The following is an 18,486-nucleotide window of genomic DNA, read 5'->3' as shown; positions in this document are numbered from 1 at the left end:
CGATTGATAAGTAGATCTGATGTACTTTCTCGTTGATCTCAACTATTCGATCGATCATGAATTCGATCCAAAACATCAATCAAGGTTTCATTATTACTCCTCACCTAGGGTTTTTTTTATTATTATTAATTGATTCTAAGTGCATTATTGATACTGTAATTGAAAGATCCAGAATCTCTACTGTATTTGTTGCTTCGATTGATTATACATACACTTACACAATAACACAACACAGTAGTAATAATTAGGGCTTTTCAGGTGATGGATTCACAATGTTTGTTTTGAGCGTACTTGAATTAGTTTTGTAGGTAGTTTGGAGTAGATATTATTATTATTATTATTATTATTATTATTATTATTATTATTATTATATTAAAGACGTACTACACTGCACCATTGATCAACAGACTGAATTAAAGTTAGACGTTGGAGGCTCGAAACAAAATGTAAAGATAACTAAAAATTATTAATTAACTAATAATATTGTGTACAAGGTGTCTGCTATATGCTAAGTATGTGTAAAATTATGTAAATATGCTGGCATTCAGTTAACATAAACTGTTTTATAATAAATGCCACTAAAATATGTACTAGGTCCGACACGTTCGAACACAATAGTACTTGAATTTTAAAATAGCGTATAATTTGTATATCAATAACTCACAATGCAGAAAACATCTATGCGCTTTCCTTCCTAGAATCTAGAATTGATTTTCACAATAGGTTTACGGTTGGAATTTTACTTCTTTAGAGCAGAGTTTCACTTATGGGTTGCGCATCTTACATAAAATGCTTTATGCCATTTTGACTTATGTAATTCTGATTTCAAAACGAGGTATAAAAAATAATATATGAAAACGATTTATATTTCTCTGGTAATAATATGAAGGAAGAAACAAAAAAGTTAAGAGGATCTGATGTACACATTGAAGAAAAGAAAGGGCAATGAAGAAATGGAGTCACATTGCTTTAATCTAATTGATTTCATTAAACAGTCAACGCGCTATCTGCTTTGATTTTTTCCTGTATAACATTTCGAAATACACCGATTCACTCTCTCATTTGGCTAATATGAATCTATCAATCATTGCTAATGCTAATCATAACAAAGTAAGCAGAATGAAACAAATGGTAGGAATTTTTTTTATGAATCACATAGTTGAACTACAAGAATGATGTGAATTACGTATAGTTTTGGAGTTTGAGTGCTGTTGCATCTTGATATGGCAATTGATGATCACATTTCTTGTTTTTGTTTTTTTTTTATTTTTCATTTTAGTTTCTGATTATCTGATATAGATTTCTATAATTGCAGAAACTATGCAAACGAACTGTGAGGCTCCGGCATCAAGCCTCCTGAGCAATGGACATCCACAGTATAATGAGAGTCCTATGGAAGGGTTTATAGAACACAAAAATGATACAAACTTTATAGAACTAGACCAGACTGAATTTCTAGAGTCTTCAATCGAACCCAACAAAAAACCAGCCTACCTGGGTTCATGGTCTTTGCATCCCGACATTAAAAAGGCACAACTTTGCCAGTTGAATAACATTGAAGGCCAGTTTTACCCTTTCTTGGTGAATAGCAGGGTTCGATATGCTCCATTTCCCATGTTCCCTCAATGTTACCCCTATGGTTTTCAGCATCAAGAGTTTCACTATTTTGTGGTCATTGATTTTGAGGCTACATGCGATAAGGAAAGGAATCCTCATCCCCAAGAGATAATTGAGTTCCCTTCAGTTATAGTCAGTAGTTTGACTGGTCAACTGGAAGCTTGTTTCCAAACATATGTTCGTCCAACCTGCAATCAGCTTTTAAGTGATTTTTGCAAGGATTTAACTGGTATTCAGCAAATTCAGGTATGTACAGACACTAACTCTGTTCATTTCATGAATTGTTATCATACATGCTATATCTAGTCAACATTTGAACACAATTGACCCACCCTGGTGTTGTTTTCTAGAGGTGGCAAATTACTTTTGCTCCAAAATTTAACTTCTATAGAAATAATCAATTTAGGCATATGAACAAAATTATTTGGACAACATGGATGTGTTGGGTCAAAATCAGTTGTATGGGTTGAAACGGGTCATTTTTTTAAGCTTTTTTCAATTAACTACTCATTAGATATAAATCATAACCCAAATCAACTAGTTTATAACCAGATGGGCTGAAATCGACATCTCTAATTTTAACCATTAATGTAGGGAATGAGTTAATAAAGATCTACACCAGAAAATTGTGATTTAATGGTTTAAAGATTGCTTTTAAGTAGCAAGTGAGAAACTGAAGCCTCAAATATGGATATTTAAGCATGTGCTTTTACTCAAATGATTGCAGAAAGGAATGCACAAACATTATTAATAATTAGTATTGTGATGCATGTTGTTGGTTGCTTTGTATGTCATGCATTTATTAATTATTACATAGAAAACAGGATGGAAGATTAAAATTGTGGATGTTGTTAATTTGAGGTGGACGAAGGAGTTACTCTTAGTGAAGCGCTTCTAAGACATGACAAATGGCTGGAGAGGAAAGGGATAAAAAATGCCAACTTTGCTGTGGTGACATGGTCAAATTGGGACTGTAGAGTCATGTTGGAATCAGAATGCAGATTCAAGAAAATCCGTAAGCCTCCTTATTTTAACCGGTAAGTTTTGTACTTGCCATCATTTGTTTTTAAAAACGTACAACTGTACACAAGGGCTTGTCCTGTGTAACTTACCATTAGGGGGGTAAACAAGCTGAGCTGAGCCAAGCCCGTGCTCTTTAACTTACGAGAGCTCAAGCTTGTACTCGGCTTGTTTCAAGATCTATTTCTAATGCTTGAGCTCGGCTCGTGCGTGGTTTTTCAAGTTTGTGTTCGGTTTGTTTATTACTTATCTGTTATTTTATTGATTGATTTATACACATTTATAGTTATCTTTGACATATGTTTATAATTATAATTTCTATATATAATATAAGATTTTTTTTTATTTAGTTATATTTAATTATGTATCAAAATTTTATATAAAGTAATTATCACCGAATAGATATATATTTGAAACATTAAATAAAACCATATAAACATTGGGCTTGTTTAGGCTCACGAGCCCACTCGATCTTGAGAAGTGAAATCGGGTCACAAACTTATTTTTAGGCTTGGGCTCATTTAAACTCGGGCCAATTCGAGTTTTTAGCGAGCCAATCTCAAGTAGCTCAAGAGTGGCTTGGCTTGGTTACACCAAAAGCTTAGCTTTGTTTACAAAAATGTACACATGTCAGTTTTAACCCGTGATATGGGTTGTATTAATCTCCAACGAGTCAAGTCAAAAGAAGTTTACCAAAAAGGGTAACAGTTCATCAAATGAGTGGAAGTTGTTTAAAGTATGCTGATTATAATCAAAGATTTAGATAACTAGTGCATCAGTTATGTGTTAAAGAAAAGACAAATAAGTGTTTACGGATCAACTCAATCTGACTCGGCCCATACAAAAAAGCCACCTATTTCAACTTGAACCAATCGTTTTTATGCTTACGCTTGGCACAGACTTATTTGTGGCTTTTATACAGATGGATCAACTTAAAAGTTCCATTCTGTGAGGTTTATGGCGGTGCAAAATGCAATCTGAAGGAGGCGGTCCAGATGGCAGGGCTATCATGGCAGGGTCGACCTCACTGTGGTTTAGATGACGCCAAGAACACCGCCCGTCTACTTGCTCTGATGATGCACAAGGGCTCCAAGTTCTCAATCACCAATTCCTTGATCACTGACCACCATGCTTTCACTTGGAAACCGCCACTTATACACATCCCTTTTCCACCATACCACCACCTGCCACCTCACAAACCAAAGGACCTGCATTTTGTTCCAATATTTCATCCTTGCTGCTTCTGTGGGGTGAAAAGCAGTAAAGGGATGGTTCAGAAACCGGGTCCCAAACAAGGCAGCTGCTTCTTTGGGTGTGGGAACTGGACGTATGCTAGAGGCGCTCGTTGCCAGTATTTTGAATGGGCTTGAAAAGGTTGAATAAGTTACATGACTTTTCTACCCACGTTTCATGGTCTCGGTTTAAGCTATGTGTGGTTTTTTTGTAAAAGAAAAGGAGAAAAGCGGAAAAAGAGCCGTGATGGAGTCGGGTGGTGTCGTAACGTATGGAAGGTTTCTGGTTTGTTTTGGAAAAAGTAAATATTCTATGGTTGCGGTAAGTAGGGTGCCGAAGGAGTTATCAAGTGGAGTGAGTGAAGATGTGAGAGGATTTGTTGGTGTTAATTCATGCTTGCTGCTTATGCAGCATGACTGGTTATCTAAAATAATCCATGTGCTTGGTTATGTTTTTAATGAAGCCAATTTCTGTGCCTAAACTATGCTATTGTTTCCTTCCTTTAGCCTTGAGGTATACTCTAACTCATACATAGGTTAAAGTGACATGGCACTTTAAAGATGGATTAAACCACTCCCCACTTGTGTTAAGTGTGTTAAAATGGCCCATGGGTTATGCTTTTAACGGGCTAAAAGGAACAATATGCATTAATTATGTATTAATAACTAATTGATTTGTTATATTAATTATGTGTTAAATGGGGGTTAAACCATTTCCTTTGTGACATAGAGTGAAAGAGAAAAAAATGAGTGATGTGAAGCTTATGTAGAATTAAGATGGGTTAGAGTATACCTCATGGCCTTATGTTAGTTTCTCAACACAGTTTAGTTTAATGATACATGTTGTTTTAGTTTAATGTTAGTCTTGTCACAGGTTGTTTCCCACATGAATTTAAAATAGAGAGAAAATTGATCCGTCTGTTATCAGTAAGTCAACTATTCCAATTTTGACTTCCATTACATTTTTTATCATGTTAATCATACATAAGTGTTTTGTCTTATATATAGCATATGATGATTTTAATGTGAAAAATCAACCATAGGTCCATAACACTGTTGGACCCGAGCTATGGGTCGGGAAGGTGGGGCCAGTTCGAGCTAATGAATCGATTTCATTAATTAATAATTACAATTTAAAATAATTATCTATTTCATTTGTTAGATAGAATAACGGTTTTTATTTAATAGGTAAATAGAAGTTTGTGTTCGTTTTTAATTGTAATCGGTTTTTTGTATAACCCCAAAAAAAATCATTTTAGGGTTATGAGTGATTGATCTAATTTTTAAGTTATTTTTCCTAAATCACTAATATTGGAGACTTCATTCCAAAAAGTTGAGTTTTGTGTCCTTGTGTTCAACATTTGATTATCAGTTCATAACGTGAAACACTATGACAATGGTGTTTTGTATTTATAACATAATCATAATGTTTTCGTTTGATGTATTGAGAAGTGACACTAATTACCTTTATTGTAGCACCGCTTATATGAAAGGTATGGGGAAAGTTAACGTGCAAATAAAATTAACGTGCTAATTGTGAGATTTAAGCAAAGTAATTATATATACAAGTAGAGTATTTATGTAATTACTTTATGATGTAATTATTTATGCTTGTTTTTAAAACAAAATAATATTATGTAGGGAAAAAACATACAGTTTTGTCACATTACTTATTTTAAGCAATTACAATAATTGAAAACGTCCTCAACTATGGAAAGTTCAACTTATTACTCATGTGGATTTTGTTTGATGTGGATGGATGTTGAAAATGTCATGTTAGATAAAGATGTTTAGATATTAAAAGGATTTTGATGGATTTTGAACAAACACATATTTTAGTTTCAATATGTCATTGTGTTTATATAGTTTTATGTTCTTTGTTTTAATTCTACTAAAAAAATTTCAAATTCGATCAAAACAGAGCATCTTATGCTCCTTTATGAATTAAGAATTGAGAATTTAAAATAGTTATGTTCATTGTTTTAGTTGTACTACAATTCTACAAATCAAAACTCAACCAAAACAAATTTGAATTACCACGTGTTATGATGTTATCATCTGAATCAAATTCTAACAATTTATAAAATATATAAAATCAAAGTAAACAATTTAAATTCCTTACTATACTCAAACAATAACATGATAAACATAAATATTCAAATAACCAATCCCAATTTAAACACAATACTTATTCACCATCACTTATAAATACATCCTATTTTATTATTTTCACCATCATTCATCATTCATCATATTCATCTCCCTCCAACAAAACAATTTACAAATATGAAAACCATCGACCGGAATATCTTCTTACCACTACTACTCCTCCACCTCTTCATCACCGGAATATTCCCAATGACTTCCATGCACCACCATACTCACCATTGCACCACCATCACCACCACCACCCCACTCCACCGTTGTCTGCCACCGTTCCCGCCACTACCACCAAACCACCCACAACAAGAAGAAATCGATCCAAGATACAGCGTTGCGAAACGATTAGTCCCAACCGGACCAAACCCAATTCATCATTGAACCGATGATCAAATCTACGATATCGGTTTTTGTTAAAACTTGAAATCTTGGATGCCCGTATCGTTTATTCGATCAAACTCATTTGGATTCCGTCAATTCGTTTCAAGTTCAAGATCATCTGTTTCTTTCTTTTTGCAATTAGTAGCAAAAACAATAATGGAAATAGTGAAGAAAAATAGTAGTACTTTTTGTTTTTTTTTTCTTTTATTAATATGTTTATAGAAGTATAGGTTTATAATTTGAAAATAGGATTGGTGATTCTGTTCTTATTTTTTTTTTTTTTTCAAAATAACAGTATATGCATTTATATTATTCGTTAACAAGCTTTAACTTAACGGTGTTCAACGAATCAATTTTAGAGTTAGTCGAGTAGAGTTATTAATCTAACAAAAAGTGCTATTAATCTTATGAATACACTTAATACAAAAATTAACACCAATAAAAAAAGAACCTGATATATTCTACTCTACTCTCCCACACATAAAAACAATAGTCACTCAACTTCATTTTCTTTCTTTCACAAGGAGTTGTCAATAATATCCCACATCATTTGAAGTGGGATGAGCCCCTCGGTCATGATTGCGTCTTTGCTTGGATCAGGACTAATAAAATACAATGTCGGTAGGCCCCTTACCTGTAAATCATGTAACAACCATATTCGTAATCATACTACAAGAATAGAAATACATATGTTCCGTTCTTAAACGAAGGAGCGCGTTCTAAACGTAATTATAATAGTCTGAAATAATCACAAACTGAAACAACCCGTCATTTAAAACTAATAAAAAAGGGTATTTTAATTCTGTTGTTTATTCTTATTGATTTCTCCTTCATGTAGGCCTGTAAACGAACCGAAAATTGTTCGTGAAACGTTCGGCAGGAAGTTCGTTAATGTTTTTTTATTAAATAAGCGAACGGACATGTTTTAAAATTTTGTGTTCATTTAATTAAATGAACGAACATGAACTTCGTTCGCTTATTTATGTTAGTGAATGTTTGTTTATATAGAAAACAATTAAATATTATTTGTATTTTAAAACTTATATGGCCCTAATATGTTTTATTTGTTCGTTTACGTATGTTCATAGATGTTCACTTATGTTTGTTTATCTTAGTTCAATTATGATAGTTTATGTTCGTGAATTGTTCGTTAAGATTTTAAATGAACGAACATAAACGAACACGAGCATGTTCATTTTTTAAACGAACAAACACGAACATAAATATTTGTCCAATTAAGTGTTTGTGTTCGTTCGATTCATTTACAAGCCTACCTTCACGAGTTCACGGGTCTTAATTTGTAATGAAAAACAAAGTAACTTATAATAAGCAAAAGGCGAATGAAAGATAATGTAGATAACTAAGTAAGTAAAGATGAGGAAGTTGCCTGCATGTCACGTGCAAATTCATACTCATCATCCGTGTTCACCTTCACTATCATGGCATTACTTTCATACTCAACCGCAAGCTGTGGAAAAAAGAATAAATTCATGGAAACTATTAGTGTAGTTAATATAACCACAAACCTCAATGTACAGTTCTTGAACCAGTGTATTACAACGAAAATAAAAAAATATATGATGTTATGCAATTACAACACATTTATGTCTTTGCAACCTATATGAAAACGAAATTACATATATGTAGATTTACGCAACTCATAAGCATTATACCATTTCAAGCTCTTGAGCCATCAATATACAAGCCCACACCATGTTGCATAGAAATCTATTATCAATGGCACATTTCTTTCGCCTTTTATCAAATCTTGAATCTCTTTAGCATAATACTTTATCTGCAACACAAAACCATCAAACCAACAAAATAACCTCAAAAAAAAATCAAGATAAACTACCAACATAGTTAAAAAAAGTATCAGTTTCCAAATTATTTTCTCCTTTGTGTGCCAAGAAAATGGATTTAAATGAAACAAAAGAACACCCAGAAATTGAAATGCACCAATTATCAAAATTTGTTAGAAAAGATAGAAAATTTCTTAAGCGGAACCCCTACATCACACGGGTACTTGGAGTTAAATGCCTAAGCTTGAACGAGCAACACTTCTATGCTATGTCGCGTATTTGGACTTAAACCATCGGAACTACAGACAGTGGTCTGCCACCTTTTATGTTACCATTTAGACCGTTGGGGCTCTTGATATGAAGGTTTACTGGGATTTTTAACTTAGCAATGAAATGCTACCATCTTCATGCATTATTGTAACTACCCTTTCATTTTATTTCAAAGTTAGGGTATACTCACATTTGAGTAATGTGATAGTGTTATTATCATTCTTGCATAAGTTGCAAGTCTTATTATGCATGAAAGTGTGGCACGTATTATATCCTCTTTTATCTATCTCTCACCTTTCTTTTGTTATGTCCGTGCTTCTCTCTCTAACACGTCTCTATCTTCACTCCTTTTCAGGCGAGTCTACCTCTGCCGTGGATATATGATGTTTGTAACGAGAGAAACAAAGACAGAGAGGTAGCAACGTTGATTTAAGAGAGAGAGAGAAACATATTGCCATTGGCCTGAAGACTATAGTAGACATATAAAGTTATAATAATATAGTGCTAATAGGGTCTTTATAAACCGCTAAAGAAGATCAAAGGTGTAAGCTAAAGTAAATTGGGTGGCTTAGAAGGTTTAGATATAAGGATCCGGTTCACGTTTTGAATAGTCGAAGTTAATGATTGATGTATGGGATGTATGGTGTATAATTTGAAAAATAGGATTGGTGATTTGGTTCTTAGAACTTGAAACCGGCCGTCAACCATTACTTTCTTTCAAAATAACAGTTTATGTATTTATATTATTTGTTAACAAGCTTTAACTTAAGGAGTTAATGGTGTTCAGTGAATCTAATTTAGAGTTAATCGAGTAGAGTTATTCGAATAGTAAAATTTTGAATTGAATCCGAATTCAATTTGGAAAAACATATTTGAATTATGTTCAAGTTTAGGCTAATTTGAATTATGTTCAAAACTAGAACTTGTACGAGTAATAATTAAATGACCAAACTCTATACATAGATGGTTCTTATGGTTTGAACAAAGTAAAATGTTTGTGTACTAAATAATAAGATAACAAGTTTGGGTTTTGTGATTTCAATTTAACGACATATATACAGGTTCAAATTTATAACACTATGAACAACCCTTCTCAAATGTTGACGTTGTCTTTCTCTCTTCCACGTCAACTTTTTCCTCTTGGGTTTTTGATCACATCGCTACAGGGATGTGTGCAGTCTAATGGGTTTAGATTATTTAAACAACTATATAATTAAGAAAAATTGGATTTTAATAATCTCAACTTAATGCAATTGGTTGATAATAATTCCAACTTTGAAAGTAGCTGTCACTGGTCATAACTTTCAAACTATTTATTTTCATTGGACCTCCGTTAAAAAAAACTTAACGACGTTATGTTTTTTTCCAAATTCCAAACTGATATTTTAGGGCTTTTGATCGGAATGCGAATACGAGTCGATTGATGTAAAACTTACTTCCAAACGGTGGTCCAAACGACTAAAGGAAGCTTCAATTTCGGTGTTTAAACTTTTAATTAACAAAAATCAAGCTGTTTGAAGTGTCGTTTCGAGTTGAGTTTTACATCAATCGACTCGTATTCTCATTCCGATCAAAAGCCCTAAAATATCAGTTTGAAATTTGGAAAAAAACATAACGTCGTTAAGTTTTTTTTTAACGGAGGTCCAATGAAAATAAATAGTGTGAAAGTTGGGATCAGTGACAGCTACTTTCAAAGTTGGGATTATTATCAGCCAACTGCATTAAGTTGGGATTATTAAAATACAATTTTCCTATAATTAAAGACCATTCATTTATTTATTTTTTTCATCATTTTCTAAATCAATTAAGTATATATTTGTATATATTTCAATTCATATTCCATATAGACTCGATAAGTAGGGCCGTCTTCGAGAATTTAAATACCTCGGCCAATCAAAAATAAAAAGGTACGTATGTCTTAACGAAAATTTATATTCGCTAGCGTACATGGATAAAACTTTTATCGACTGGTTTATTATAAGCAGAAACCATTATGAGCATGTACTTATCTCATTAATCATTGCAAATAACCTTATTATTAACACCAAAAAATATGTATATGTAATATGTATAAAAAAAGTTTGTGCCCCCGCCGATGGTGCGGCTCGCACACCCTCCGAGCCTCCCCTGTCAATAAGTAAATAAAGTAATATCAAATTAACAGTTGTACCCTGAATTTTAAGTATGATGTATCCTATATCCTTGACAGCTGTTGGATCACGTATTCTGGAGGAGAGGTTATTCGATATTGGATCCTTAATGAAGTGACAATGTCAATTATAATCCATCGAAGTTGATTGGTTCTACCACGTTCATTCGCGTAGCTGACCTGGTGGCCTGGAGAATCGTGAATATAGTTGGTCTTCAGCTGTAACGATTGGATGAGTGGAGATAGTGGTTCTGATTTATAAGGCTATTAGTTAGTTTTTATTTGACTTAGTTGATTTTTCCTAGTTAATATATAGAAAGCTTGACAGATAGAAAAACACATTGTAACATTCACTCACGAGCACTATAGCAAAATACTTGTAATCTGCTCAAGCTTCCCACCATTTGTAATCAATTTTCTTCACTAATATAACCGGTGATAGGCGATTGTCATCACCCGAGGTTTTTATGCCGGCGATCCTCTAAAGATAAAGGGCTTTTCCTCGTATAAATCTCTGTGTTAATCTATATATTACGTATACAATTACAAACACCAAGTCCCACAATTACTACTTTGGTTACTTGATCATTTAGACGATTTTTGACCAAAACATTAACGATGTCTTTATCAAATTCGGACAAAGTATTTTGAGAAATTGAATTTATATTTGTCAAAAAGTTAATATTTGAATGAATCTTAGTTTAGGTGATGTTTTTGGAAGACTATTAAAGTTATGAAAGACAAATTCAAATAATGTAACTAAAGTTAATAGAGTCGTACACCATAAAACAAAATGTTACTCAAATAGTAGCTTAAGTAGCCATAGCACTGCATTATAATATTATATAGTTGATATCAGAAATGTTGATGACATGGCCGTTGGTAAACCTATTTTATTAATACAACCATCAACTTATTATTATTAAAAACAAGAAAAAAAAGTATGTATGCTTGTGTGTAAAACAAAATAATATTATGTAGGGGAAAGACATACGATTTTGTCACATTACTTATTTTAAGCAATTATAATAATTGAAAAAGTCACATGGTCTCTTCAACTAAGGAAAGTTATGTGGATTTTGTTTGATGATGGATGTTGAAAATGTCATGTTAAATAAAGATGATTAAATATTAAAAGGATTTTGAACAATACGTATTTTAGTTTCAGTATGTCAATGGGTGTTATATAGATATGTTCTTTGTTTTAGTTGTACTAAAAAAATCCAAATTCAACTAAAAGAGAGTATCTTATTATATTGTTTATATATACTCCGTATAATGAATTAAGAAGTTAAGATAGCTATGTTCTGTTTTAGTTGTACTACAATTCTACAAATCAAAACTCAGCCAAAACAAATTTTAATTACCAATTTAAATTCCTTACTATACTCAAACAATAACATGATAAACATAAATATTCAAATAACCAATCCCAATTTAAACCCAATACATATTCACCATCACTTATAAATACCTCCTATTTTATTATTTTCACCATCATTCATCATATTCATCTCCCTCCAACAAAACAACTTACAAATATGAAAACCATCAACCGGAATATCCTCTTACCACTACTCCTCCTCCACCTCTTCATCACCGGAATACTCCCATGACTTCCATCCACCACCATACTCACCATTGCACCACCATCACCACCACCACCCCACTCCACCGTTGCCTGCCACCGTTCCCGCCACTACCACCAAACCACCCACCACCAAAAGAAGAAATCGATTCAAGATATGGCGTTGCGAAGCGATTAGTCCCAACCGGACCAAACCCAATTCATCATTGAGCCAATGATCAAATCTACGATATGGGTTTTTGTTCAAACTTGAAATCTTGGATGCCCATATCGTTTATTCGATCAAACTCATTTGAATTCCGTCAATTCGTTTCAGTTTCAAGATCCTCTGTTTCTTTCTTTTTACAAGTAGTAGCAAAAACAAGAATGGAGATAGTGAAGAATAATAGTAGTACTTTTTATTTTTTTTTCTTTTATTAATATGTTTATAGAAGTACAGGTTTATAATTTGAAAATAGGATTGGTGATTCTGTTCTTGTTTTTTTTTTTCAAAATAGCAGTATATGCGTTTAATTATTCGTTCACAAGCTTTAACTTAAGGGTGCTCAACGAATCGATTTTAGAGTTATTTGAATATTAAAATTTTGAATTGAATCCGAATTCAATTTGGAAAACACATATTTGAATTATGTTCAAGTTCAGGTTGATTCGGTTCCATCCTAAATCAGTCAAGGAAACAATTTAATTCATTATATGATTTAACAACTAACCAGTCAAATAAAATAGCTCCCACTACTAGATGAAACCATTATCACAAAACCACTGGGCCACTTGAAACCCAACTCAATCTAACAAAAAGTGCTATTAATCTTATCAATACACTTAATACAACATTCGTATGATTTAACACCAATAAAAAAAGAACCTGATATATTCTACTCTACTTTCCCACACATAAAACCAATAATCACTCACCTTAATTTTCTTACTTTCTTTCACAAGGAGTTGTCAATAATATCCCGCATCATTTGAAGCGGAATGAGCCCTTCAGTCCTGATTGCGTCTTTGCTTGGATCAGGGCTAATAAAAATACAATGTCGGTAGACCCCTTACCTGTCAATCATGTAACAACCATATCCGTAATCATACTACAAAAATAGATATACATATGTTCCGTTCTTAAACAAAGGAGGCCTGTAAACGAACCGAAAACTGTTTGTATTCATTCAATTAAACGAACGAACATGAACTTCGTTCGTTTATTTATGTCCGTGAATGTTTGTTTATATAGAAAACTATTAAATATTATTTGTATTTTAAAACTTATATGACCCTAATATGTTTTATATTTGTTGGTTTACGTATATATGTTCACCTATGTTTGTTTATCTTAGTTCAATTATGATAGTTTATGTTCATGAATTGTTCGTTTAGATTTTTAAATGAAATAACATTAGCGAACACGAGCATGTTCATTTTTTAAACGAACAAGCATGAACATAAATATTTGTCCGATTAAGTGCTTGTGTTCGTTCGATTCGCTTACAAGCCTACCTTCATGAGTCATAATTTGTAATGAAAAATAAAGTAACTTATAATAAGCAAAAGGCGAATGAAAGGTAATGTAGACAACTAAATAAGTAAAGATGAGGAAGTTGCCTGCATGTCACGTGCAAATTCATACTCATCATCCGTGTCCACCTTCACTATCATGGCATTACTTTCATACTCAACCGCAAGCTACGGGAAAAAAAACGAGACCATGGAAACAATTAGTGTAGTTTAATATAACTATATCATTGTATAGTTCTTGAAACAATGAGTTACAAAATAATATATATGTAACATATTTAGTATGTGATGCAATTATAACACATTTACGCCATTGCAACCTATACAAAACCGAAATTACATATATGTAGTTTTAAGCAACTCATAAGCATTATACCATTTCAAGCTCTTGAGCCATCAGTATACAAGGGCCACACCATGTTGCATAGAAATCTATTATCAACGGCACATTTCTTTCGCCTTTTATCAAATCTTGAATCTCTTTAGCAGAATACTTTTTCTGCAACACAAATTCAAAAACACAAAACCATCAAACAAATCAAGATAAAACTACCAACATAGTTAAAAAAATCTCAATTTTGCATCAATTTCCAAATTATTTTCTCCTTAGTGTGCCAAGAAAATGGTTTTTTAAAGAAACAAAAGAACACCCAGAAATTGAAATGCACCAATTATCAAAATTTCTTAAAAAAGATACTAGAAAATTTGACTTTAAAAGTCAAAATTGCCACAATATCCATACGAATTTAGAGTAACTAGAGATGGGTTTTTGCCCTGTTGTTTATCAATTATCATATCTCAAATTTAAAATCAAACCCATAAAAAAGATAGCAACTTTATGCACAAATATGCAGTAAAAAGAGAATTTTGAAGTGGGTATAGAGTATAACATACAACAAGATAATCTTCTCTGAGAAATTTGCCGGGAGGCGGTGTAGCGAGCAACCTTCTTGGTGGCGATTGAAGCGGGGTAATTGGGGATTTGGTGGGTGGTGGAGAATATGATAGCAACATCTGTTCGTTTGAAGGGATTTGCAGGTGAAATAAGGAGCTGCTGCTTTGGTGGAGCACAGAAGGAAGAAAAGGGTGTGGATGCGAGTAACATTTTGATACAACTCGGTTGCTAATGTTGAAGATGGAGGTGAGGTTTTGGGACAGGGTTTTGCTTGCACTCTTGCAAGATGATAATGTTTTTGCCAAATTCTCATGTTTGTAAAAAAATAATAAAATAATGAAAAATTGGATTTTAATAATCCCTATTAAAGTGTATTAGCCGATAATAATCTCTATTCAATTTATTCCCGGTGACGTTCCCAAATTTAATAAGTTTGGTCCTCAATGGTCCGTCGTTAAAAAACTTAACGGGGTTAGTTTTATGCTGACGTGTAACCTGACTAGGACATGATGTGGATTTTAATTTCTTTTTTACATTTCTTTTAACATGTTTAATTGATTACCTGGATATTACCACAATAAAACCCCCTCTTTTATTACTTCATCTTTCAACATCGATTGAAACCCTAACACTTTAGATTGAGAGCCAACAAAAAATCCCCTGTTTACTTCACCTTTACCAATTGGAACCCTAACTCCATAGATTGAGAGCCCACATGAGTTCTTCATCATCATCATCTACCCTCATTAAATACCATACACCCAAAATCTTTAGACTTGGGACCGATGGCAATGTTTATTGTAATCATGACATGGTTGCAGGCACGAGAGTTGCTGGAAATCAAAGTACACGACAAGGACAAGAGTTTTACGGTTGCCCTCTTTGGCCTGTAAGTGAATTTGTTCATTTGTATGTAGTAGTTGGACTTTGGAAAGTTATATTCTGTGTACTGAAAATTAATCTCTTGATGTGTAAATGTGTTAGAGGTCGGATTGTAAGTTTTTCATGTGGAAACAAGAAGTTGATGCTACTGGATGCAGTTGTAACCTACTTGAAATGAAAAACAAGGCACTAAAGATGAAGAATTTGAAGCTGGAAGCAGAGAATATGAGGCTTGAATAAGAGAACAAAAGTTTGAAAAATAAGATGACTTTTTGGGATTTAATGCCAAAGAAAGCATATGTTTTTACAGTTGTAAGCCTATTATGTGCAATATTTTTGGAATTGTATTTGGTATTAAAACGATTTTTGTTCCTTTTAATAACAATTCTACCAATTCTTTATGTGATAACTCTTTTTCCTTTATGGCAGCAACAGATGCTCTCCACTCTTCATCATCAATGTCTGAACCAGAACCATTCAAATCAGATACTTTCCACTCTTCATCATCACTATCTGCTTCATCAGATGACTCATATCTAGAACCCTTATTAGCAACTTCTTTGTGGGGTAAAGGTATTAATTTGGTTTGTTTAGGAAGTCTCCTGGCAGTACACTTAGTAAATCTATATATGGGTAGTTCTTTGGTGGGTGAGGATATTACTTTAGTAGGTGTAGGAAGTCTCCTAGCAGTAGTTCTGGTGAATTTAGTTTTCTGTTGAGGTGATTGTTTAAGGTTCAAAGGGGCTTCTGCTACATGGGCTTGAATGTTACTGGGTTGGGCTTTGTTTTGGTTCACTTAGGCTTCAACTACAGAAGACTTACCTTGTACATATAGATGAAGAATATGCTTTACATCATCACCTAACGCTGACATCATCTTGTTCACATCTTCATCATTCTTCAACTGAACAAGTCCTACTTCAAAGTTCATCCCAGGAATTAAGTAAAACATATCAAAATCTTTAGTTTTGTATGACTTACTATCCATCACAAAACCCATTAGCTCAAAGTAAGACATTTTTTCTACATCAACCTCAAACATGTAAGTATCACCCCCCTCATAGTGTAATTTAGGTTTGGGGTTAAGATTCCTACCATGCCAAACTTTTACACTAATCGTATCATCCATATCCCTGTATTATTACAAGTAAAATTGATTCACTAATATGTAACTTAGTAGGATTTAAGGGTGTTAAAATCGAAGTTTACTATCGTACCTGATGGATGATGATGGCTGAAGAATTTTGAGATGAAGAACTTTGTTGATGAAAACTTAGGGTTTTTTTTAATTGTAATCGGGTGTTGAAAGATGAAGTAAAAAAAGAGGGGTTTTTATTGTGGTAATATCCAGGTAATCAATTAAACATGTTAAAAGAAATGTAAAAAAGAAATTAAATTCCACATCATGTCCTAGTCAGGTTACACGTCAGCATAAAACTAACCCCGTTAAGTTTTTTTTACGATGGAACATTGAGGACCAAACTTATTAAATTTGGAACCGTCACCGGGAATAAATTGAATAGGGATTATTATCGGCCAATACACTTTAATAGGGACTAGTATGTGTGCCCGCGCGTTGCGGCGGTGACGCAATCGGTATTCGGTCGGTATGAGTTTGGTTTGCGGTGATGCAACGAGGATTCGATTTAGATTCATAAGAAGCGGTTATTACCATAACAGTTAACTAATTGTCTACGTTTTGTATCGATTAAATAAAAGCTAACCATTTTGTCTAAATACCAGCTGATGTTAGATTCACATTTGTTGTGTTTTACCCGTCAACACATTCCTGGTTTTAAACATGTTTTACTATCCATTCAAAAATAGCCATTGTAGTTTGTATGATGCGTATGAGTGTATGCCTAATACGTTAATTCCATCCATTGTTGAGGGTGTTAGCGATGCCATATTTGTTATATGGTATATCCATAGGAGTATAGGACCATGTGGATCAGTCAAGCCATATTAAAGAATTGGATAATTGACAAATGTTTATTTATCATTTAGTATACAAGTAAATATTGTTGACTTAGATAATACCATAAACTTTATTTATAGTAAAACTAATTGAAAGTATCACCCTCCACATGTTGCTACGGAGTACATAAAATGCATTACATGATCGGATATTTTTTCAAATACAAACCTAAAAGCACGAGCATTACTTTCCATGTCTTCTTCATATACGAAACTAATTACCATACAGCTAGCACAACTAATATGTAAAGAAGACCAACATCCGTTGCACCCAAAAACCTTGTCTTTAAATGTGCATCGCTCGTAGCGGGAGTTTGGTGGCATTGGTCTGGGTCGCTATAGTACTGTCTTTGCTCAGATAGCGAGTAACAGAAACCAGTGTTATAATGAATCCGAAGTAAGCTTACTGTCAAAATGAAGGAAAGCGTGAAGGAAACTTTAATAAAGTAGTTACGCACATTGCCAAGGTGGTAAAATTGGATGTTTGGTGTTTTATAGCAGCCTCTATAACATGTTGCATCAATCTCTGTTACCTGTGTACCCAAATGAAACAACCACAGTCGGTACATGGAAGGTCGTTCCATTTAAAAGATGGCAAAACTTTACCAACAACCTAAATAAACAAATTAAAACATTAGATCAAAGTAGGGTTGCAAAATTGAGTCCAAAAATATACAACAGGGTCCGTAATCGGCACTTTTTACATGGTTTTATTTACCTTAAGAGCTATGGTATTGTTGGGAATGATATTGAAAGAAGAAGCCCTTCCACATCTCCAGTCCGTCATTGATGAACCATCAACAATCTTTTGAGTCGCTGCAATGTTTATGAAGAGCTTAAATTTAATAATGTTTTATCACGCTTTAAATCAATAAAATAAGTAGTTTAGGATATGTGTCTCCTTAGCGTAAAATAAATAAAATAGAGTGAAAGCAATCTGTCAACTCGGCATGCGTACAATGAGCAGGTCTTAAATGTTTGTTTAATAAAGTTACAAACAA

General features: G+C 33.3%; 1 protein-coding gene and 2 pseudogenes across 3 annotated transcripts; 1 reads left to right on the top strand and 2 right to left on the bottom strand.

Moving 5' to 3' along the window:
• LOC143552996 (uncharacterized) lies at positions 1–4,342 on the top strand. The gene is made up of 4 exons (XM_077043080.1): positions 1–84; positions 1,316–1,863; positions 2,479–2,654; positions 3,560–4,342. Exons 1-4 carry the CDS (start codon positions 57–59, stop codon positions 4,005–4,007), a joined length of 1,200 nt encoding a protein of 399 aa, XP_076899195.1. The 5' UTR covers positions 1–56; the 3' UTR covers positions 4,008–4,342.
• Positions 4,343–5,872: 1,530 nt separating this feature from the next.
• Positions 5,873–9,338, bottom strand: LOC143552995 (thioredoxin-like protein CITRX, chloroplastic; annotated as a pseudogene). Its single transcript, XR_013138750.1, has 3 exons — positions 8,084–9,338; positions 7,798–7,878; positions 5,873–7,044 (listed from the first exon to the last, which is right to left on the bottom strand). The product of XR_013138750.1 is annotated as a thioredoxin-like protein CITRX, chloroplastic (transcript).
• A 3,671-nt stretch (positions 9,339–13,009) lies between these two features.
• LOC143552994 (thioredoxin-like protein CITRX, chloroplastic) lies at positions 13,010–14,932 on the bottom strand (annotated as a pseudogene). Its single transcript, XR_013138749.1, has 4 exons — positions 14,626–14,932; positions 14,108–14,230; positions 13,819–13,899; positions 13,010–13,272 (listed from the first exon to the last, which is right to left on the bottom strand). The product of XR_013138749.1 is annotated as a thioredoxin-like protein CITRX, chloroplastic (transcript).
• Between the last annotated feature and the right edge of the window lie 3,554 nt (positions 14,933–18,486).

Source organism: Bidens hawaiensis, unplaced genomic scaffold (genome assembly GCF_021521415.1).
Source record: "Bidens hawaiensis isolate Kalapana, Puna unplaced genomic scaffold, B.hawaiensis_p1.1 tig00017066_1, whole genome shotgun sequence".
Classification (NCBI taxonomy): domain Eukaryota; kingdom Viridiplantae; phylum Streptophyta; class Magnoliopsida; order Asterales; family Asteraceae; genus Bidens; species Bidens hawaiensis.
Note: the sequence above shows the minus strand (reverse complement) of the source record. Positions and strands in the feature narration are given on the sequence as shown.

What these genes read in the sequence shown, in the direction of transcription:
- LOC143552996 (XM_077043080.1), top strand. Translation starts at nt 57, where the DNA reads ATGAATTCGATCCAAAACATCAATCAAG. An exon ending in CTGGTATTCAGCAAATTCAG is followed by an intron (nt 1,864 to 2,478) that starts GTATGTACAGAC and finishes TGTTAATTTGAG; the next exon opens with GTGGACGAAGGAGTTACTCT. An exon ending in AAGCCTCCTTATTTTAACCG is followed by an intron (nt 2,655 to 3,559) that starts GTAAGTTTTGTA and finishes GCTTTTATACAG; the next exon opens with ATGGATCAACTTAAAAGTTC.